At 46.1% G+C, this 19,956-nt stretch overlaps 7 protein-coding genes and 2 non-coding genes across 9 annotated transcripts; 3 read left to right on the top strand and 6 right to left on the bottom strand.

Annotated features, from left to right (window-relative positions):
• Window positions 1–166: 166 nt before the first annotated feature.
• Window positions 167–1,423, bottom strand: LOC112891587 (50S ribosomal protein 5, chloroplastic). The gene is made up of 2 exons (XM_025958484.1): window positions 1,266–1,423; window positions 167–670 (listed from the first exon to the last, which is right to left on the bottom strand). Exons 1-2 carry the CDS (start codon window positions 1,369–1,371, stop codon window positions 336–338), a joined length of 441 nt encoding a protein of 146 aa, XP_025814269.1. The 5' UTR covers window positions 1,372–1,423; the 3' UTR covers window positions 167–335.
• A 344-nt stretch (window positions 1,424–1,767) lies between these two features.
• LOC112891589 (heme-binding protein 2-like) lies at window positions 1,768–4,011 on the bottom strand. Its single transcript, XM_025958486.1, has 2 exons — window positions 3,744–4,011; window positions 1,768–2,542 (listed from the first exon to the last, which is right to left on the bottom strand). Exons 1-2 carry the CDS (start codon window positions 3,935–3,937, stop codon window positions 2,107–2,109), a joined length of 630 nt encoding a protein of 209 aa, XP_025814271.1. The 5' UTR covers window positions 3,938–4,011; the 3' UTR covers window positions 1,768–2,106.
• A 725-nt stretch (window positions 4,012–4,736) lies between these two features.
• Window positions 4,737–8,221, top strand: LOC112894669 (protein DEFECTIVE IN MERISTEM SILENCING 3-like). The gene is made up of 8 exons (XM_025962444.1): window positions 4,737–4,877; window positions 5,053–5,155; window positions 5,279–5,393; window positions 6,017–6,251; window positions 6,372–6,563; window positions 6,653–6,973; window positions 7,241–7,460; window positions 7,717–8,221. Exons 2-8 carry the CDS (start codon window positions 5,108–5,110, stop codon window positions 7,804–7,806), a joined length of 1,221 nt encoding a protein of 406 aa, XP_025818229.1. The 5' UTR covers window positions 4,737–4,877; window positions 5,053–5,107; the 3' UTR covers window positions 7,807–8,221.
• Window positions 8,222–8,402: 181 nt separating this feature from the next.
• Window positions 8,403–10,073, bottom strand: LOC112894670. The gene is made up of 3 exons (XM_025962445.1): window positions 9,706–10,073; window positions 8,933–9,200; window positions 8,403–8,711 (listed from the first exon to the last, which is right to left on the bottom strand). Exons 1-2 carry the CDS (start codon window positions 9,960–9,962, stop codon window positions 8,969–8,971), a joined length of 489 nt encoding a protein of 162 aa, XP_025818230.1. The 5' UTR covers window positions 9,963–10,073; the 3' UTR covers window positions 8,403–8,711; window positions 8,933–8,968.
• Window positions 9,506–9,577, bottom strand: TRNAQ-CUG. Its single transcript has one exon. It is a non-coding gene; the product is annotated as a tRNA-Gln (tRNA).
• A 687-nt stretch (window positions 10,074–10,760) lies between the features above and the next one.
• On the top strand, window positions 10,761–13,679 carry LOC112893201 (E3 ubiquitin-protein ligase SINAT5-like). Its single transcript, XM_025960401.1, has 3 exons — window positions 10,761–11,237; window positions 12,440–12,826; window positions 12,989–13,679. Exons 1-3 carry the CDS (start codon window positions 10,776–10,778, stop codon window positions 13,346–13,348), a joined length of 1,209 nt encoding a protein of 402 aa, XP_025816186.1. The 5' UTR covers window positions 10,761–10,775; the 3' UTR covers window positions 13,349–13,679.
• Window positions 13,680–13,957: 278 nt separating this feature from the next.
• Window positions 13,958–17,897, top strand: LOC112893204 (25.3 kDa vesicle transport protein). The gene is made up of 6 exons (XM_025960403.1): window positions 13,958–14,112; window positions 15,265–15,503; window positions 15,885–16,045; window positions 16,134–16,280; window positions 17,165–17,241; window positions 17,428–17,897. Exons 2-6 carry the CDS (start codon window positions 15,316–15,318, stop codon window positions 17,509–17,511), a joined length of 657 nt encoding a protein of 218 aa, XP_025816188.1. The 5' UTR covers window positions 13,958–14,112; window positions 15,265–15,315; the 3' UTR covers window positions 17,512–17,897.
• Window positions 17,898–18,047: 150 nt separating this feature from the next.
• LOC112893202 (histone-lysine N-methyltransferase SETD1B-like) lies at window positions 18,048–19,491 on the bottom strand. The gene has a single exon (XM_025960402.1). The coding sequence runs from the start codon at window positions 19,065–19,067 to the stop codon at window positions 18,189–18,191; it is 879 nt and encodes a 292-aa protein (XP_025816187.1). The 5' UTR covers window positions 19,068–19,491; the 3' UTR covers window positions 18,048–18,188.
• A 392-nt stretch (window positions 19,492–19,883) lies between these two features.
• TRNAE-CUC lies at window positions 19,884–19,956 on the bottom strand. Its single transcript has one exon. It is a non-coding gene; the product is annotated as a tRNA-Glu (tRNA).

Raw genomic sequence — 19,956 nt, 5'->3', positions numbered from 1 at the left:
AGGATCATCTGTTTGGCATTCCAATGGCATTTATCATGATGTACGACAGGTAACGGATACCCCTAACTTGTTAAGGAAAGAACATATAGTTATGCAGCGTAGACTATGTAGTGCTGGTCCTGAACCATAGCTAAAAAAGCACATCAATCCTGTAAGCATCCAGGTGGAAATTCAGACACAGTGACTCCAGCAGACTGTGAGAAGATTCAATTACGTAAACAGAATTACATTTTACAGGCATTGCGTTTCAGATTCTGAACAACAAAATTGGTAAACTGGACAAGCTCAGAGTATCAATAAAGCCAAGTAAGAGTGGCGGCTAACATCCACGCTGTTCATACGTTCTTGAGCTTCTTCATCTTGGACGGTGGCCATCTGCCCTTCTTCCTAAGCCTCCTCTTGCGGACAAGCCGCTTGCGCCGCTGCCTCAGTTTCTTGGCGAGCTTCATCCGCGCCCTCTGCTCCATGATCATCTTCTGCTTTGACTCGAGCGGCATTTCCTCAATCTTAGTCACAGGTTTCGGCTCTTCTGGCTGCCCCGCGTCAGCCTCGCCACCCTCTGTGGCGGCGTGGACAAGAACCAGCCTCTTCTCGGCCAAAGAAGCACAAGGAGCAGTCACATTCAGAGGGTTCTGTTGGAACAAGAGGCCCTTACATTGCAGCCTTGGGGCTGCAACAACAGTAATAACAAGAAGCAAAACCACTTAATAGGATCCAGTGCACACTGTTCCACATATTTAAATTCTGAGCTCACATGTGCCTAACGGAGCCATGGGAAATGGGTTCATGACCCGAAGGTCACAGTATATGCAATGCAATACAATACTTAGCGGCAAATTCAGTGTGCTTCCTATATCACTAGATTAACAAGGCGGAGGGGAAAATGTGGACATATAATCAACTATGGCAAGTCTCAAGCCTAGTGTCATTAGCGCTTTGTTGCTTCTTAAATCTTAATTGGGATGGTCTTTCAAAACAAAACACAAAAAAAAAATCTTAACCGCCATTAAATTAAGCAGCAAAGGATACGGTTCTAACGATCCTTTTACGACCCAATTGATACTGCTCTAGCATATTGGGAGCGGAACACACTGCAGCTCCAAAGAAATTGCTCGCATAACAAGTGTTGGAAGAAATTTGTAGCAAAGTTGGATGGCTACAAGGGATTGCAGACCCATCCCACGAACCGACCCCAACCAGCCAGACCAGCATATAGGACTCGAACAAGATGCTGGGGATCGAGGGTGCGCGTCGGTGGAGCTTACCGGGGTAGGATACACTGGCGGCGGCGGCGGAGAGACCTGGGGAGCGTGGAGCGGAGGGGGAAGAGAGGAAGGAGACGGTCGGGGAGAGGAGGAGCGCCATCGCCATGGGTGGTGGTGGTCTGGCCTTCTTCGCCCTGGCACGGGAGGGATAATAAATTAAACGGATAAGCCTAAGCTGCTGAGGGTACGTTTCGGTTGGGCCGGGAACGCCGGCCGGGGTCAGGGCCCAACCACCCATGGACCGGCCCGGTACTTCAAAAGATTCAATGTTTAGTCATCCAAACAGGACGTGGAATTTCATTCATGGAAAATGATTCAACGAATATCCAAACAAACAAATTGAATGGAATCAAATTACGGATAATTTATTTGTTGCTGAATCTCATTTCCAGAATATAATTCCTAGAATGAGTTTCAATGCCAGAGATCCCAATGGGCCCTGGTGGTAATCCACACCCGCTTCACAAATTTGCTGAATCAGAATAAACTTGCTTTGTGTCCAGAAACTGAACCTTCAACAGCTTCATAAAAATTCAGTTGAGCTCAGACTTGTCCCCTTTCATGCACGGCCACTAATTGGCTGACTAGTCAAAGGATAAAAATGTAGAGAATACATGACTGGAACGATCAGTGGCACCATCATGTTAATCACACACTCACAAGTCACACGCAACATCACTCTAAGCTGAGCTTGTGACACATTGTATACAGTGCATGCGCTACATTCGACATCCACCGTTACCATTACAAAGTACACATATGTACAAAGTCGTGCACAGCTTACATGATATTGATGCGCACTACACTTGGTTTTCGTCGACGGCGCCCTGCATAAACATTCTCAGTACGTCTCCACACCAGTAGACTTGCAGTCGACATCAAACCACACCTCATTGACACGGCCGATGAAGTGGAATGGACTACTGTACTGTGCAATCGAGTACGCGTTCTTGCTAGGGTACTTTGTGGAGTTAGCCCAGGGCGACCGGCTCAAGCTCATGGCAAGCTTCTCAGCTTCCTCAACCACGTTGTTGTCCCGTGCATAACCTGAGAAGCTCCTCACTGCAATGCAGTGGCTTGGCCATCTGTCTGGGTGGAGGTTCAGTTCTGGGAGGGGAACAGGAGGGGAAGCTTGGAACTTTACTGGTAGGTAGAGCCGGACAAAGTAGGCTGAAGAATGCAGGGGCCCTGCACCTGGAACCACACTTGTAAGGACAGGTGTGGTCATTCTGATCCTGGAAGAGTTGAGGTTTGCGCCCATCAGGTATTGGAACAATCTGGCAGCCAAAAACAACATAAAAAGGTTTAGAGCTTGTGGGATCTATCTACCTAATAAAGCAGATTAAGCGCAGGTGCAGCTTAAACAAATGTAAAATGGTAAGGACATTAAGAACAGAGCAATGAATGCAATCGGTTGTTACAGATATGCTGCAATAGGAACTACACAGGGGCGGAGCCAGGCCCCAGGCTGGGCGTGCTGCAGCCCGGGTCCTGGCCAAACAAATCAACGGTAAATCACATAAAAGTTGATGGACTAAGCTCTAGTTTTAGCAATTTTATGTTTGCTTATAGCCTCAGCCCGGGTCCATGCTTGCCCTGGATCTACAGAAGATGGCCCAGCAGGACATCAAATATCCTTGTGGGCGGTAATACTATAAACTGAGGCTCAAATGCTAATGATAGATGTTACGCCTAAAGCATTAACCTCAGGTAAATATCACACTAATTCAATTCAGAATTCACGAATTAGCAGACTTGCACTCATGCAGAAACACTGGTTGGAATTTTGCAACACCAAGAATGGGAGTGCCAAATCAGTACTCAAGTAAAGACGATTGATTTGGTTCTAGGAAGCTTAGGATAACTGATTCTTCCAAAAAATCAAAGGTTGCCAATCTTCACCAGTGTGTAATTTGCATGATTTAAGACAAGGGTATCGAAATGATCTTAATTTCAGTCCAGCAGGTTATAATTCGGATTATCCTTTATCAATTTCAGAGATCTGTAATTTTGCAATTGGTTATGAACATCAATCAGTGGCTTCTCGAATATGCACATGTATCTCTTCACTCAAATTGGTTCACAGGATATGGAAGAATCTGGCTAAATTTTTCAGGAAGAGGCCCGCTATCCTACTGTTTTTCAGCCAAAGAATCACCTACCAGTTTATATACTTTTAACTGAATTACTCTACTCAAGATCCTTTTTAGATAATGGACAGAAATCCGGCCTCCACTCTACTCAAGATGCAAATCTCAACTGAAATGCACTACCACACAGTTGCATCCTGATAAAAAGACCAAGAGCACACCAACCTCTAAGTTTGCCCCCTCAGGTTGAACTAAAATGCATAATTTCCTTGCATCTTTATCCATTACTGTGCAATAATCGGCAGGCACACTGACAACCTCAATCGATCGATCCGGCTGGCCAGCATGCTACGGAGAGCAAGATCCTGGGGGAGTGAGAGACGGTTACCGGTGGAAGCCGAGCTTGGTGGCGGCGTGGAAGGAGGGGATGTCGGGGGTAGGGGCGGACATCCAGACGGTATCGCGGTAGAGCCGCACCTCGAAATCCGACTCCGCGTGCACCGTCGTGTACTGCGGCGTCTCCGCTCCGCGGGCGGCCGGCAGGAGCAGCGCGACGAGGAGGAGGGGCAGCGGGAGCGCCATCGGATTCTGCCTCGCCGTCGTCGTCTAGGACGGCTCAGCTTCCTTGGGCAGACCGGCAAGCACGGGGTAGAGTGGTAAAATACCAAAAAGAGAGGGGAAGTATAGGCCAACAAAATAGACGGGCAGAGAATAACTTAACTTGCAAGAGAAATTCGTTTTTTAATATTTAATCTACACTTCTGCACACTGATGGACACAAAATATTACAGATAAACTATAATGCATGTGAAATATGAATCATCTACTTTTCATTCTAAGGGTAATCTTTCGAACTTGAAAATTAGTCCGTGTCTATTCAATCAAAATTGCCCGGTCTTCTCTACCTATGTAATTTGTAATCATACACATAAATCTATTTACAGTTTACGTATGTACATCATCACCTCACTTCCTTCTGCATGCACTATATAGATCTAGACTCACGTGCATTCAAAGTTTCTCATACGACGTGCAAGGAAAACTGCATTCAATTTTGAAGACAAACCAGGTACAATAATAAAAGTTATATCTTAGTCGATAAAATAACTAGAAAAATCTAATTCAATCTAATATTTTCAGAGAAATTTTCTGCAAGACTCTTAAACAAATCACGCTTCCTTCTGTGGCCCTGCAAAATTGCAACTTTCTTATTTGATCCTGATCTTTCTCTTTCTCTACCTTATTTATGCTTATCAGTAAAATAAAATCAGGATCAAATAAGAAAATTGCAATTTTACAGGATCATAAAAGAAAACGTGATTTGTTTAAGCGTTTTACGGAGAATTTCCCCAATATTTTCCACATCATCCTCCTCCAACCAAACGTACCCATCTTCGTTCCCCTTCCAAACCTCTCCCCGTAGCCATCTAGCCCACCAAGCAAATCTCAAATCTACCCCGCTCTCCTTCCCTCCCTCCCCTGCAACGCCAGCACCCTCAGCTCCCGCAGCCATGGCATCAAGGTGAGTCTTTTCCCTCCCAGTCAGAGGCTCCCATCCGCCCTGCGCCGCCGCCTTAGTATTCGCAATCCTCCTCATATTCTTTTGGCTTCGCCGTGTTTCATCATCTTGCCGGATTCCTTTCCCTCGTATTCGGGGCTGCCAAATTGATCGCCGTTTCGTTCCTAACGACTTGCAGATTGGTGGTCACCTAGTTCTCCTTCCTGTAGCGGTTCCACTCGCGGAGGCGCGGCATGGCGTCGCCGCCGCTTCCGTCGCAGATTGTGGAGTTCAACTGCAAGGTGTGCTCATGCTGCTATCCCGCTTTTACGGTTTGATTTGGTTGCTGCTGCTGCTGCAATGCTTGGCGAGGTTGCTGCTACAGTGCTTCCTAAAATGGTGGTTTTTGCGGATGTGTGTTGCAGGTGATGGAGGAGAAGCTCAAGAGTCTGGGCCTCAAAGTCAAACACCATGATGAGAACTTAAGGTTCCTCAAGTCCGAAATCAATGCCATCGAAGAGGTCTGCGTCGACCTGGCAAGTAAGTTGTCGGTGTGTTCGACTCCTCAGTTGTGGTAGCTTTGTGCCCCTTTGGTTATGCAAATCCTTGTCCGAGAAATGCTTCTCAAATTGTAGACTTACAGGACCATGTTGACCAATTTAGCTTACACCATTTATTTTGTGCCGATCTATATAGTGATAACTTTGGCCTGCGATGCATGGAATCTGAATGCAGCATGACACAGAGTTCGGTTCTAAATTGTGATACCCAGATGTACCTACTGAAATCATCTAAAGAAAATTTGGTAATCTTCAGCATGTAATTGGCATCCTTGTTAATGGATGATGTACCAAAAATATCTAGATAAGATGTAAGGCAGCATTTGGTATGTTTTACATATCTCCCCTTGAATATAGAAAATTGTAAGCTTGAATGACATTATTCAAACAGTGTAAAAGTCACATTGGAAGTAGTCTTTCTGACCAATTTTCCTTTTGTTTGCTACTGGTAACACTCTGTTTGGCTGGTTGTATTGGATGGCTGGTAGCACATTAGAATAAACCTGCAAATAATATGTTAATATGTTATATCTGCATGACTCATGAAAGAAATCCACACTTTGCGGTGCCTCTATTAGTGACTAAACCTGCAACTTTTTGTAGTTAAACTCGGGAATTATCATACATCCGTCGCTGCTGTTGCAACTAATGATACTTCTACTGAAGAGGCTGAACAGCGTACTATTCGAAGTATACTTGATCAGGACAAGACAGCAGCTGCCCTTGTATGCCAGCTGAAGGTCCGTTATCATGAGCGCACATCAAATATGCCACTGATGAAAGATATCCTTGGTTTTGTCGCTACGTTGGGAAAAGTAAATGATGATCACCTCAGCAGGTCAAATTTTCTTCTTAGTTTGGTATGAGAGTTTTAGTGCCTTAATTGATGCCAAGTTAATTGGAATGATATGTGTTTTCTTAACGTGCCATTATCGATTTCACTGTACTTTTATTATAGGGTACTCGCAGAGTACTTGGGAATGGATAATATGCTTGCTCTTGTCTGCAAAACTTACGATGGTGTTAAGGGTCTTGAAAAATACGACAAGGATGGCATCATTGATAAGAGCAGTGGCATACATGGACTAGGTCGCTCTGTAGGAAAATTTCTCAATGGAAGGTTCACTGTCTTTTGTCTTGAAAATTTGAGGTACATTTTGTAAATATATCTACAACCTTATTCTCTTTTTTAGGGTCAACTGGATGATAACTTTACATCATGCATTTTAAATGTTGCAGGTCATTTTCTGGTGATGTTAACATTGATGATCCGCAGAGAAAGCTTATTTTGCATAGACCAAGGTTGCCTGGTGGGGAGTCTCCTCCTGGTTTTCTGGATTTTGCAGTAAATATGATTCATCTGGACCGAGCACACTTGAGTTGCCTCACAGCCAGTGGCCATGGTCTTCGGGAAACTTTGTTTTACAGTCTGTTTTCTCATTTACAAGTTTATAAGACCAGAGCCGACATTCAATGTGCTCTTCCTCTGATAAATGATGGTGCTGTTTCTCTAGATGGTGGTATACTGAAGCCCAATGGCTCATTTTGCCTTGGCTACAGGTATGCAATTTATCCTTTTACATCTCTTGATAATGCCAACGGATCATACATTTTTGAGTTTTGCTGACTGTCCATTACTATGTAAGCGTGTGCTTTTGCTGCTGTAGGCATTTCACCATTGAGAGTAATTTAGTTACATCATGAGACTTTTCACAAGCTCATGCTATCAGACACTTGATACATTTAATCACGAAATATGCAATGATTATGATTCTAATCAAGCTAAATTCGATTACTTTAACTAATATCTACAAATGACTTTTGCAGCAAAAATCTTGAAGTAAAGTTTCCTGTAAGCCTTGAGGTTTCAAGTTCACCTGAAAATATCGCTGAAATGGAAGAGCAAGTTAAACTTAAGAATTGGGAGAAGGAAAGGCTTCTTGAAGATATGAAAAGGGAAGAAGATTTGCTGAAGCAAGTTAAGGAATTATACAGCAAGAAGAAGCAAGAGCTCATGGATTATCTCACTCACCCATCCTTGACACAGGTATATTGGCAGTATCAATTTATTCCCTTTAGAATCTAAGTTACTTCATATTCGCAGTGATAAAATGAAATATCTATGCATATACCAATACATTATAGCTTCTTGCTTAATAGGCCATTTCTTAGAAATCTGATTAACATTTGATGATACAAGTAAGTATTTCTGCTATTGCCATAAAAAATATTTCTGCTATTACCCAAATGTTCCTAAAAGGATAGAAAACGTTGAAACTTATCCACTGTCTTTTCTCTCGCAGACGCCGCGTGATTCGCCACCAATTTGTTCACCAGCAACTCCGGGAAGTAATCCATTTGGAGCCAAGTCCTCTCACACGCGCCGTTATTAAAAACATTTAGTGGCATCCTAATTTTGTTGGGACTTTTGCATGCTCTGGTGTCAGCCTGCAGTACCAAGCAAGTACCTTCTGCTACAACCGTGGTGTTAGTCTGTGGAGGATAATAGGAAGTACACTGTTATTTGGGGAGCCTGTTTATCTGCTGTTTGTAGTAGATGATAGAAGAGGTTTCTATCAAACCAAATTGAAGAAAACAGTAGAAGGAACATGCAGATGACATGTAGTTTCTCCATTAGCTGTCCAGAATGTGACTTCTTAAAGGCACTACTGGATGATGGCTGGACCTTCTGTTTCTTCTAGCCATATCTGAAACATGATATACGTTTCAGATCTTTCCGGGGTGGCTACTCTGACCGTGACTCCGTCTACAGCTGAATCGTCATGACTTGCATGATTGAAACACTAACGACTGTGTATATCATACTACATTAGTGTAATATATGCAAATTCACAATGGATGAAATTGAGCGGATCCTGGAGATTCATAGACCAAAAGAAGCATGTTTTGGTAATAGTTTTCTAGATCACAATCATCCATTGTGGCTGTTCAGCAAAAGTGCTCGGGACAATCACAAATCACGATCATGTGTACAGGTAACGAAGCTATTTCATTTGAAAGCAGTAGAACAGCTCCAACAGTATTAGGGCACAGTCAGATGTTCAAACTTTCAGTGCCGTGTTGCTACTTGCTATTACAATTGGAAACAAGGGAACTGCACTGGCAATGTAGACCAAAATTGTTGTTTCTGAATACTTGGAACTTTCCCAATTCCTAGGTAAACTTTCCCAGATTCCAAAGATGACGCAGATAGCCAAAACTTCTTAGTCACCTTGAATAGCATACTTCCTCCCATTGTCAAGACTGCAGTTCCTTGGGCTGGATTACTTATTTGTCACTGCAAGTTGAAAGTTCAAGTCAGATAAACAAACAGCTATTAGTGTATTGCAGTTGCAGGCACAAAGATAATGCCACTTCATGAGACAATGTGTGTAGACTTGTGGAACGGCAACACACACACACACATACACGCACGCAAATAAATAACAAAAGGAAACCTATCCAAATGCAACATTGGTCATCTAGAAGACTAGAAATGCATCCAGACAAAGTGTTCACCTGAGCAGAAATTACAGCATGTACTTGTGCAGTAGGTTACATCTTCTTTTTGCCCGGGGAGACTTTCTTTCCCCTGCCGGATGCGACGTCGTCCATGCTTTGGCCCTGGCGCCGGTAGCGGCCGCCGGAGGCGACGAAGCCGGGGCATGGCCGGTAGGCCTTGATTGGCCACCAGCCGAAGCCCGGGACGGCGGCTATTCCCCCTTGGATCCGCCCCTCGCCATTGCAGCCTCTCTCAAGCTCGTCCCTGCCGCAGCCCCTGCAGCCCCTGTGTATGCATGTGTAGCATTACAAGATCATCTATCGTTGCATGTAATGCAGCACAAATCATGCTGATTCTTGATTGAAATCAAGCATCTTTTGAGACAAAACAGGGCTGTATGAGCATATTTCTCTTGTTGGTTCAGAACTGGCATAAAAAGCTTTAAATTAGCATGGAGAGTTGAAAACAACATCAAACAAAACCTGTCACTACTTTGTTAACGAAAAAGATGCCAAAATCAATCTCAGATGGCAAAACAGCCAGAGACGGTACTGAACAAAATAAATAAGACGTGAACCAAAAAAAAAGGCAGGTTCCACCGAGATTTGAACTCGGGTTACTGGATTCAGAGTCCAATGTCCTAACCGCTAGACCATGGAACCATTTGATGCTAGATTGCAAAACAAAAAATATATAACCGAATTATTTTAATCACGCTGCGTATGCAGAATTGCAGAGCGCAGGAAACGGAAGACGCTGGATGGAGAGCTGAAGAAATGAAAGAAGATACCTGAAGTTGGGGTCATCTTTGTAGCTAAGAAGTGAAGGCTCAGATCCTTCTTCCGAGGGAGCAGTGGCTGCTTCCTCTTGCTCCTTGGCCACCACAGAAGACGTGGCGCCCGATGAAGCGCAGCAGAGAAGAAGATCCCTTGGCTTCCTGTGCAGTGGAGGACATGCAGAGGAGGAAGGATGGCTGCTTGGGAGGGAGAGGGAGTTGTGGAGAGCAGGGGAAGGACGCTGCAGCAGCCACAAGCTGGCTGCGGCCATTGGCAGCCCCCTGTGCTGTAGCAACAAGGAGATGATGGGTGGAAGATGGAGAGGAGGAAAAACTAGGGAGGTGGGAAGAGAATGGATGGGATGTTAGCCACGTGGACTGACCACTCTGTGGCAGGGGATAATATGCATGGTGGATCTTGCTTGCTTCATGGATGGCCTCTTCTTAGGCTCCTTTTCTCTTCGGAAACCATTGAAAATAGGCTGATTTACTTTTGGGGATTTTTCTTTTCTGTCCTCTTCTCGGAGATATATTCTTGAACCAGATCGTCTAGCTATTTTTTTCAGTTAAGTCGGATCCCAGAACAAGGCACAATTAAACATTTTTGCGCATTATAAAAAATCTGCTAGTCATTTCGTGTCTTGTTTAATTCCAGCATCTTCTTGCGTTAGCCTGCCCTGAAAGCGCAAATCTGAACTAATTCGATGTCCCACGCGATCATTATCCTCACAATGCAAACAGGACATCGAAATGACTTGCATGGAGGTTTGCGCAAACATGGAAAAAGGATCACCAATGTTCTTGGGATATGGATAATGAATGGTGGATCCTGATTATCATTGGATGATTAGACATGTAGACGAATGAGCAATGAGTGGATGACTTAACATTGCTCCAAAAGTATATATGCAAATAGACTAATGCTTTTTTGTTTTAAAAAAGAAGAAGAGGAGGAGGAGGAGGAGGAGCAGCAGCAGCTATGCAAGCAAAAAGAAGGTTCCACCGAGACTCAGAGTCCAATGTCCTCACCGCTAGACCATGGAACCATCACTGACGGAGAGTTATATATACGTGTGGTGTCCCTCATGGGCGTCAACGGCGGTCATCTCCCTCACCGCGAGCAGGAGCAGCCATCCCCCATTGCCCATCCACCACCGAATAGAAAATGGTCCGGCTATTCTAGCCCGCCGGCCCCCGCAATCCGCGCGCGGCGCTCCCTTCCTCTCCCGCCACAAAGCGCCGGACCCCCGCGCCGCCCCCGCCTCCCGTCCCTCCGTCCGCCCAGCCCCTGCCGGAGCCCAGGGACCGCTCACGCGCCTGTCCCCGTGGCGGAGGCGGGCCGGCGGGCGGCCATGGACGTGGGCAGCGTCGACTGCGTCTCGCTGCCCGACGCCGCCGCCCCCGCGGCCGTGGACGATGCCGGCCGCGGCCTCGGCACGCTCCTCGCCGCCGCCAGGGCCTACCCCAAGGGCGCCAGCGCCGGCGGCGTGCACGAGCTGCTCGAGTGCCCCGTCTGCACCAACTACATGTTCCCGCCGATCCACCAGGTCTCCGCGATTCCTCCTCTTTTTCTTCTTCTGGATTGGATTGGATTGGATTTCGGCGATGGGGGCGGTCCTTCACTTTCGAAACGGGGATCTAGGCGCGTCCTTGCCCCACACACATATAACATGAATGATTTCTAGGCCACGGCGCAACAGGAATCCTGCATGCTTCTTTTCGTTTATAGCAAGCACAACATGTGGGGATTTTTCATCTGGATACGAGATTCACTTTTTGAGAGTTTCGACAGCAATCATCCTCGAATACAATTGGGTTATCAATCAGCTGTAATCGTATCACTTCCAGCTCATTTTTAGCGCTACGTCTAGGCCTGAAAAGGGTTGACGAAGAAGAAAATTTGATCTTTCAGATAATCATTCAATAACATGGTTCTGTAATCATTTGACCAGCTTGCGGAAAACTGGAGTAAAAAAGAGTCTAACAGGTCATGACTAATCAATTATTCTTGAGTTATTAAGCTTCCACATCGATCCTGAGTTCTGACTGCCAGGACTTTGCTACCCTACAACCTATTTTGATTTTGGATTGTCAGCTCAGAGGAAGTTCTGCACTCAAAGAAAAAAGTTCAGTGGAAATTGCAACATTTCGTTATCGCTTGTTTATTTTCCAGCTCCAGTTTCTTTCGCGGAGCCAATTGCAAACCAATTGACAATTTTAAGTGAAGGGTGCATTGATGATGGGGGTCTAGTCAACTTCGCTTCGTAGGAAGCCATATTAAGCCATAGCAGAACTGCAAAAGTAGTATATTAGCAATTCTGGCATGGGAGTGGCAGTGGCAGTGGCAGTGGCACTAACTCGGATTGCTCTTTGCACAGCATGGAGCGCACTGATGTGAAGAATAGTGACACATATAATGATAGGAAATATAAGTAAAAACTAATTAGTGTCGTTGAATATTTGATTTGAATGTTAGTACAAATATGTTGATCCTGAGTCAATACAAGTCCACATACTGATAAGTTAAGTTACCCATTTTTTGGCTGCATGCTTACAAGTGGATGTTATTGTGAATACGGCACCTCCTTGGAATCAGATACTTGGTTACATATAAAGAGTTGCAATGCAATATCTTTCAATTGAGAGTCTCAGGGATAATGTAAAAAAAAATGGAGAGATTATGCAGTATTAATTCTTCATCTTAGTGTAGTGCTGATTTCAGACGTTCTCATATATTTTGCATTTGCAGTGCCAAAATGGGCATACGTTGTGTTCCACATGCAAGGCTAGAGTGCACAATCGTTGCCCTACGTGCAGACAGGAGCTTGGCGATATCAGGTGTTTGGCACTGGAGAAAGTAGCCGAGTCGCTTGAGCTTCCCTGCAAGTACTACTCCTTGGGATGCCAGGAAATCTTTCCATACTACAGCAAGATAAAACATGAAGCACAATGCAACTTCAGACCGTATAATTGCCCCTATGCTGGGTCTGAGTGTGCCGCGGCTGGCGACATCCCATATCTTGTTTCCCATTTGAGGGATGATCACAAAGTTGATATGCATAGCGGTTGCACATTCAACCACAGATACGTGAAATCAAACCCACGAGAAGTGGAAAACGCCACCTGGATGCTGACAGTAAGTGTCTATGGTATTGGATTGTTTTCTCTTGATATTTATTCTCATAAGATTCTATCTCTCGCTTGATAACTATGAGTCTATGACCATAAGATTCTGTTCTATGAACAAAATAGAATGGTAATAGGAAACTGAGAAATTTGATTTGGTGTCTGGGAGCAGGTGTTTCACTGCTTCGGGCAGTACTTCTGCCTGCACTTTGAGGCCTTCCAGCTTGGGATGGCACCAGTATACATGGCCTTCCTTCGTTTCATGGGAGACGAGAACGAGGCGAAGAACTACAGCTACAGCCTTGAGGTGGGCGCCAATGGCAGGAAGATGATTTGGGAGGGCACCCCGAGGAGCGTCCGCGACAGCCACCGGAAGGTGCGGGACAGCCATGACGGCCTCATCATCCAGAGGAACATGGCGCTGTTCTTCTCAGGTGGTGACAGGAAGGAGCTGAAGGTCAGGATCACCGGTCGGATCTGGAAAGAGCAGCAGACCCCGGATGGTGCCTGTATACCCAATCTGTGTAGCTAAGCGATGCAAATTGAAAAGAGATGCTGCTGATTTGGCCAGATATTGTCTAATCCTATTGCCATACCTTGCTGTTCTTCTGTTCAGGGGGGCAATGTTTCGTGTTGTATCTTTGCTAAAAAGAATATTAGGAGGGTAGGATGCTCCTGTAAATGAAATTGTGCATATGGCATCCGTTCTCTCACAGTTACAGGTGGGCTGATCAAGCTCTCTGCTGCTCGACAAGCTTGTGCTTTCCATCATGAAACTGCGTTTGGGCTTCATGTTTTAACGAAGCAGAGGGGCGTTTTTGTGCCAAGAAATCAAAGATGAGCATATCTGTGACCTTAGTTTATTTTGGATCAATCAGTTTTGCATGATGGGTCAGGATGGATGGAGTATATGAGTGCAATCAAACAGACAGACCCATGGTGGCGTCTATTTTGGATCAATCAGTTTTGCAGGTGGATAAGTAGGACTGATGCGCCTGAGCTCACATCTGGCAGCTCCACTGTTGCTCTAATCTGCAGCTTCTGGTCATGAACATGCTAGTCTGCAGATTGCGGAGAAACCTCAGCCGTCGGTGCTGCTCCAGAATTCCAGACGAGCCGAGCCGAACGAGCCAAGCCTCCTTCGCAGCCTTCACGCAAGCCGAGCCGAGGGCCACAAGCCGGCCAGGCGCTGCGCTTCTTCTTCGTCCTCCTCTTCCGGCGCTGGTGCTCTCCTCCTCCTCACGCGGAACGGCGGAACCCAAAAGCCGCCGCAGCCACGCACGACGACGGTACATGGTGAGCGCCATCTTCCCACCCCTTCTCGGCCTCCAACCCGCGCCGATCCGTCGGCGCGGATCTCGCCTGCTCCTGCTAGATCTCGCTCCTTGTCGCTGCTGGTTCAGATTCCTCGAACGATTCGGGGTCGGGCTTTAGGGTTTCGGTAGAAAAGACCGCGCGCGTGTTCGGATCGCGTGATTTAGTACCGGACCGCTTGAGGCCCGCCTGTTCCTCACCCCTGCATGATGCCTCCGCTCCCCCTCAATTAGAGGCATAAATTATTGCGCCATTTTCCGGCGCTATGTTGCAGTTGCATTGTCGTATCCGCACTTGATTCTGTGCGGATCCGATGACTGAACTAGGTCTTCCTGCTTTCCTCTCCAATCAAGTGGGAACTCAGTTGGGGGCGCGCGCGTGTGTTTATGCAGGTGTATATGCTTTGCCTTATCCTATATGCTCACTTCAATTGTATGCCATCGTTATGATATCACTGCGGCTGGTGGCACGATGCTTGTGTATCATCTGAAGTACCCTTAGCATAGCATCCAGCATCTATCGTAATTTTTCTGATGCACGAGATGTTAGAGCATCATAGTTGCATCTGAAACCTACTATGCTTACATGAAATATATTCTGGCAATGTGTTCAACTGGAAAAAAAATATTTTACAGTACCAACATTTTTAGTGGCCTCAACAGCTTGAGCATTGGAGATGTAATTTCTTTCTGAAATAGTTGGATTGGATGATAACAATTTGTATGCCTCATGTGCTTGCATTAGTCCTGTGCAGCATTATTAGTTTGGAGCTGCTTGATGTTCTAGTCAAGCTTACAAGAACCTTACATGTATTTATCCTTTTTCTTGAATACACCTTTATTGATTGTATTTGGCAATTGCAAAACTTATGACTGCCTTCTCCTGTGCCTGCGGTTGTTTGACAAGTTACATTGGAGTATCTGCAATGCTTGAGGTTTCCATCCTGTCATAGTGCTTGCCAATGGGTTCAGGCAATATGCTTGAAATTCAAATTTACAAAAAAGAAAGAAAGATATATGTATATTACCCATTTTAATAAGTAGGATTCACTGTGCTGGACTAAACAGTAAACTTTGCAACTAATGGTTGATACTTAGACGTGCCTGAAGCATTTTCTCTTTTGTTTTCATGCAGGTGGTGCTTTTAGATTACCTATGCTAGTTTGCCTCTTTCTATATCTCCAAAATGGTGAAGCTGACAATGATAGCACGTGTCACTGATGGCCTTCCACTGTCGGAGGGACTAGATGATGGTCGGGATCTGAAGGATGCTGATTTCTACAAGCAGCAAGCAAAACAATTGTTCAAGAACTTGTCAAAAGGGCAGCATGAAGCATCGAGAATGTCAATCGAGACTGGACCATACCTTTTCCAGTATCCTTAATCATTTTTCTCATTCTCAATATTTTTTGTACCGTAGTTCCTCGTTTGGAAAGAGGTTGCTCTTCAGGATCCTAATTATAGTATTTTGCTCAAGAAAGAAAGGAAAACATGCAAGTCTAGGCTGCCTAACCACATTGCTTCAAACTTACTGAATCCTCATGTATATGTTAGATTCAATATTTGTTTACAAGTTCCTTTGACCTGCAAAAGCTTATGCATGAAATGTGCCTATCATCTGTCTCCATTTAGACATTGATGTGTGGATGACACCAAGGAAACTATATCTATAATGATGCACATTAAGTTGATTTTTTTGGTAATTAAATTCTTGTGGCACTGTTGTTGTACCTTGATTCCAAAAAAAAAAAACAGCTACATCATTGAAGGCCGTGTGTGCTATTTGACACTGTGTGACCGTTCTTATCCCAAGAAACTTGCATTCCAGTATCTCGAAGATCTCAAAAATGAATTTGAGAGGGTCAATGGCAGCCAAATTGAAACTGCTGCAAGGCCATATGCATTTATTAAATTCGGTATGATTCTATGCTCATGTGTTGTCATCTTTTTATACACATTATCTTAATGTTTCTACTTGTTGATAGCTTATATTTCTCTGCTTAGATGCATTCATACAGAAGACCAAGAAACTGTATTTGGATACCAGAACACAAAGGAACCTTGCCAAGCTGAATGATGAGCTCTACGAGGTGCACCAGATTATGACTCGCAATGTTCAAGAAGTTCTTGGTGTTGGTGAAAAACTAGACCGTGAGTTTGCTGCTGTCACCTCGTATAGACTATGTTTCTTATATATTTCATTTTCTGGAATGATGGACCTGTTCGGTGCCATTCAATAAGCAGGCTATCATGTTCAAAAATCAATTTGGTTCTAGCAAATTATGCTGCCTGATGAATTCTGAGCTTTCTGTTATGTGCCTTCCTTTGATGACCTTCACTCTGCTTAGATTTTGTCATACTAACCTGTGCTTTGCAATGGGTCTACACTCTGCAACAGAAACAATTGGCAAATGTTGAATTACTTTCGAGTAGCAGAAGAGAAAGTCCATGCATTCATAGTGCACCCCATGCTGTAAAATAGATTGTTCTTGGTAGTCGTGGGTTTATAGTGGAGGATAACTTTTAGAAACCTCTAGAAGCTGTGGTGAGGCTTATACTTGAAATCAGTAAATCTAGTGGAAACATGTGAGATGATGTGCACTCTTTCTGTGCTTCCTTTTGCACTCATCTTCAATAATAACCTAGATTTATTACTTTATGCGTTTTTGGGAATACATTAGTCCTCCCTCATATTAGGGTTTGATGGTTGTAGTTTAGTTCATATTTATACTCCACAACAAAATACGCCCATCGAAGCAGATTATCAGGCACAGGCTCATAATGTCTGTTTAAGCTGTGTTCCCCTCCAACAATTGCCTGGCAACTACACAGCCTTTAATCCCAAGCAAGTTGGGTTGGCTAAATATGGCCCAACAAGAACCAGATGAACCAAGAAAACAGTTTTAAGAAAGCACAATAGTAGTAGTAATAGCATCAGTAAAAGTAGCTCAATGTAGGTCATGATTGTTTCTGGCCCTCTCCCAGTTATTATTTAAATACATAACAGTTGTTTAACGAAAGGTTTCTCTTTGCAGAGGTGAGCGAAATGTCCAGTAGGTTGACCTCTGATACTAGAATCTATGCGGAGAAGGCGAAAGATCTCAATCGCCAGGTATGGTTCTGTTGGCTACATTTGCCTTTCCGCATATACATCAAAGTTTTTGAGTTGAATTTGGTTAGCTATAACGAGGATTAATTGGTTGGTTTAATGTTTGGACAATTGATGTATAGCATAGGGCTGCATATTTTCAGATATCTGGTTTCATTAGTGTGAACATGTTTCTCTTGATGGTTTCAGGCCTTGATTCGTAAGTATGCCCCTGTTGCCATTGTGATTGGGATAGTACTGATGCTCTTTTGGGTGAAGAACAAGATATGGTGACTTGGTGTATCTCAGACCTCCTGAGTTACAATGCTGGAACGTGGTGCTGAGTTATCTCGGTGCAACCATATGTTGATTCTGGCTCAACAGATGCTTCGATGGCTTATCCCGCATCTGCCGATTCAAGCGAGTATTTTAGCTGCCAAAAGCAAACCCGTTGTAGTATACACCCTAGATATGGACCTGGTCTTAATGTTGAATTCTCGGAACAGGCGCGTTCCTATTAACTGGATCTGCGTAGTAGTCTTATGTTTTTTTTGCAAGCGCACCGTGTACAAGGTTTGAGGCTGCTGAACGGATAGACTTGAGTATTTCACTTACCATACTGTATGCAAAACTAAACATGTTCAGACTTGCTGGTGGAGCCTGGAGGCAGGCCATTTCCATTTACGGATTCCCGGTCTATTCAACGACTGCTCCCAGTATGTGAGTATGTGACCGAGATGGTATTTTGTTGAATGTAGTGTAATGAACAGTTTGTTTTGGTCCTGGACTCGGGTAGTCATCTGGCAGTCTCGGTTAGAGGAGGTTCACAGTTAAGCAAATGGGGAAAAGGATTCCTTCATACTGTATAATAAGCAAACAAGCATGCATGTACACATTCAATTTGTTGTTGATTCCTTCGATCGGAATCCGAAGCCGGCGACGATGACCAGCAGAGTGAGCGAGGCTCCTAGTCAGCATCGGAATCCGAGCACCCTGCCGTCGACGGGCGAGACCCCGACGCGGCACACCTTGGCCGCCTGCACCCGGTGCGTGAGCAAGCGCAGCATCTTCACCCTCCCCTTGATCACCAGCAGCGACTCCACCTCGATGACCATCTGCTGCGGCTGCTGCGGCTGGTCGGCGACGGGGATGGCCGGGACGTCGAAGGTTGCGGACATGTCCTTGGTGCGCCCCCCGTCGATGAGGCCCGCTGGGATGTAGACGGAGCCGAGCTCGCCGCCGGCGTAGGCGACGCGGAGCGAGCTGTCGAAGTGCGCGAGGGGGGACCGGTTGGGGTTGCGCACCGACGCCGTCTGCTGGAAGGTGAAGGCGACGGTGCCGTTGGCGGCCGCGAAGGAGGGCAGGCGCACCGCGGCCACCGCGATATCGGGGGGCCGCGGCCGGAACAGCAGGAACAGCGCCGCGCCCGCACCGCCCGCCGACAGCAGCAGGAACGCCGTCGCGGCCAGGCAGGACGCCAGCGCGGAGGACGAGGAGCGCCGCAGGGGGGGCTCTCCTGCCGGGTACGCGTGCGGCCCCGGCGGCGGTGGAGGCGTCGTCAGCGCGGGGTGGTCGGGCGACCCCGGCGGCCTTGGCAGGGGGCGATCCGCGGAGGACCCCGGCGGTCTGGGCAGAGGGCGCTCCGCCGGCGCAGCATAGCGGTGCCCCGGCGGCCTGGGCGAGGGGCGATCCGGCGGTGGTGCGCGGTGGTGCCCCGCCCCCGGTGGGTCGGAGTCGGACGGGGGCGGCGGCCTGAAGAAGGGTTGACCCGCGGCCGCGTAGTGCCCCGGTGGCACGGCGGCGGCGGGGGCGGGGGCCTCGCGGCGGCGTGTGGGCTGCTTCTGGTGCATGCGTGTCAGTGTGTGGAAGCAGCAACCTGGTCTGGCGGAAGTCTGGATGCGGCCGGCGGCCGCTTCTTTTTATCATGTGTGAGATGGTGATGGTGATGGTGATGGTGGGTGGCATGTGCTGATGCGGATCGCAGGAAAGCAAAGCTACTTATCACTGCGAGAGTGAAGTGCAGTGGCTTGCTTTTCATTTGTTTCCCGGCCGGAAAACTTGCGGCAGACGAGACCGCCGATGCTTGCTTGCTTGCATCTGATCAAACCAAGCGATGGATGAACAACAGGACAGGATAGGAAGCTCAGCTGCTCCAGATTCAGAGATGGATGGATCCTGTTCCTGATGGTTGGTCTGTTTCTTTCGTCCCTTCCTTTTCATTCCTTTCCTTTTCCTTTTCCTTTGGGCAACAAAACATCCGGCCCGTCCATCTCTTCGCTTAAAAAAGGTAAGGAAAAGAGCACTGCTTTGAGGAGACGGAGGATTGATTATGTATGGGGAGGCTGCTTCTTTCTTAGTCTTTACGCAACATCTCGCCGAGATCTCCATGCATGCATCTTTTCCCTATTTTCTTCCGCTTCCCTTTGCTTTTACTTTGCTTTCCTTCGCTGAGCCTCTTCTAACAAGCTGCAGCGGACACTAATGAACAAGTAGCTAAGAGACGACAATAACCACTATCTGTCGCTGTCCATACACACACACACACACATACATAGACACAACGAAGCGCATCCGTGTGCTCGACAAAAAAAAAATACAAGAACAACAAGAAGAAAAACACACAGAGAGAGAGAGATTCCGACAAAAAGAAGCAAAAAAAACATTTATTCCGTTGCCGGGACTCGAACCCGGGTCTCTCGGGTGAGAGCCGAGTATCCTGACCAGCTAGACTACAACGGA

The sequence above is a fragment of the Panicum hallii genome, chromosome 5, assembly GCF_002211085.1.
Source record: "Panicum hallii strain FIL2 chromosome 5, PHallii_v3.1, whole genome shotgun sequence".
Classification (NCBI taxonomy): Eukaryota; Viridiplantae; Streptophyta; class Magnoliopsida; order Poales; family Poaceae; genus Panicum; species Panicum hallii.
Note: the sequence above shows the minus strand (reverse complement) of the source record. Positions and strands in the feature narration are given on the sequence as shown.

What these genes read in the sequence shown, in the direction of transcription:
- LOC112891587 (XM_025958484.1), bottom strand. Translation starts at nt 1,371, where the DNA reads ATGGCGATGGCGCTCCTCCTCTCCCCGACCGTCTCCTTCCTCTCTTCC. An exon ending in CGCCAGTGTATCCTACCCCG is followed by an intron (nt 671 to 1,265) that starts GTAAGCTCCACC and finishes CTGTTGTTGCAG; the next exon opens with CCCCAAGGCTGCAATGTAAG.
- LOC112891589 (XM_025958486.1), bottom strand. Translation starts at nt 3,937, where the DNA reads ATGGCGCTCCCGCTGCCCCTCCTCCTCGTCGCGCTGCTCCTGCCGGCC. An exon ending in ACCAAGCTCGGCTTCCACCG is followed by an intron (nt 2,543 to 3,743) that starts GTAACCGTCTCT and finishes TTTGGCTGCCAG; the next exon opens with ATTGTTCCAATACCTGATGG.
- LOC112894669 (XM_025962444.1), top strand. Translation starts at nt 5,108, where the DNA reads ATGGCGTCGCCGCCGCTTCCGTCGCAGATTGTGGAGTTCAACTGCAAG. An exon ending in TTTTGTCTTGAAAATTTGAG is followed by an intron (nt 6,564 to 6,652) that starts GTACATTTTGTA and finishes TAAATGTTGCAG; the next exon opens with GTCATTTTCTGGTGATGTTA. An exon ending in CTCACCCATCCTTGACACAG is followed by an intron (nt 7,461 to 7,716) that starts GTATATTGGCAG and finishes TTTCTCTCGCAG; the next exon opens with ACGCCGCGTGATTCGCCACC.
- LOC112894670 (XM_025962445.1), bottom strand. Translation starts at nt 9,962, where the DNA reads ATGGCCGCAGCCAGCTTGTGGCTGCTGCAGCGTCCTTCCCCTGCTCTC. An exon ending in AAAGATGACCCCAACTTCAG is followed by an intron (nt 9,201 to 9,705) that starts GTATCTTCTTTC and finishes ATGCATACACAG; the next exon opens with GGGCTGCAGGGGCTGCGGCA.
- LOC112893201 (XM_025960401.1), top strand. Translation starts at nt 10,776, where the DNA reads ATGGGCGTCAACGGCGGTCATCTCCCTCACCGCGAGCAGGAGCAGCCA. An exon ending in TGTTCCCGCCGATCCACCAG is followed by an intron (nt 11,238 to 12,439) that starts GTCTCCGCGATT and finishes TTGCATTTGCAG; the next exon opens with TGCCAAAATGGGCATACGTT. An exon ending in ACGCCACCTGGATGCTGACA is followed by an intron (nt 12,827 to 12,988) that starts GTAAGTGTCTAT and finishes GTCTGGGAGCAG; the next exon opens with GTGTTTCACTGCTTCGGGCA.
- LOC112893204 (XM_025960403.1), top strand. Translation starts at nt 15,316, where the DNA reads ATGGTGAAGCTGACAATGATAGCACGTGTCACTGATGGCCTTCCACTG. An exon ending in ATATGCATTTATTAAATTCG is followed by an intron (nt 16,046 to 16,133) that starts GTATGATTCTAT and finishes TTCTCTGCTTAG; the next exon opens with ATGCATTCATACAGAAGACC. An exon ending in CGAAAGATCTCAATCGCCAG is followed by an intron (nt 17,242 to 17,427) that starts GTATGGTTCTGT and finishes TGATGGTTTCAG; the next exon opens with GCCTTGATTCGTAAGTATGC.
- LOC112893202 (XM_025960402.1), bottom strand. Translation starts at nt 19,067, where the DNA reads ATGCACCAGAAGCAGCCCACACGCCGCCGCGAGGCCCCCGCCCCCGCC.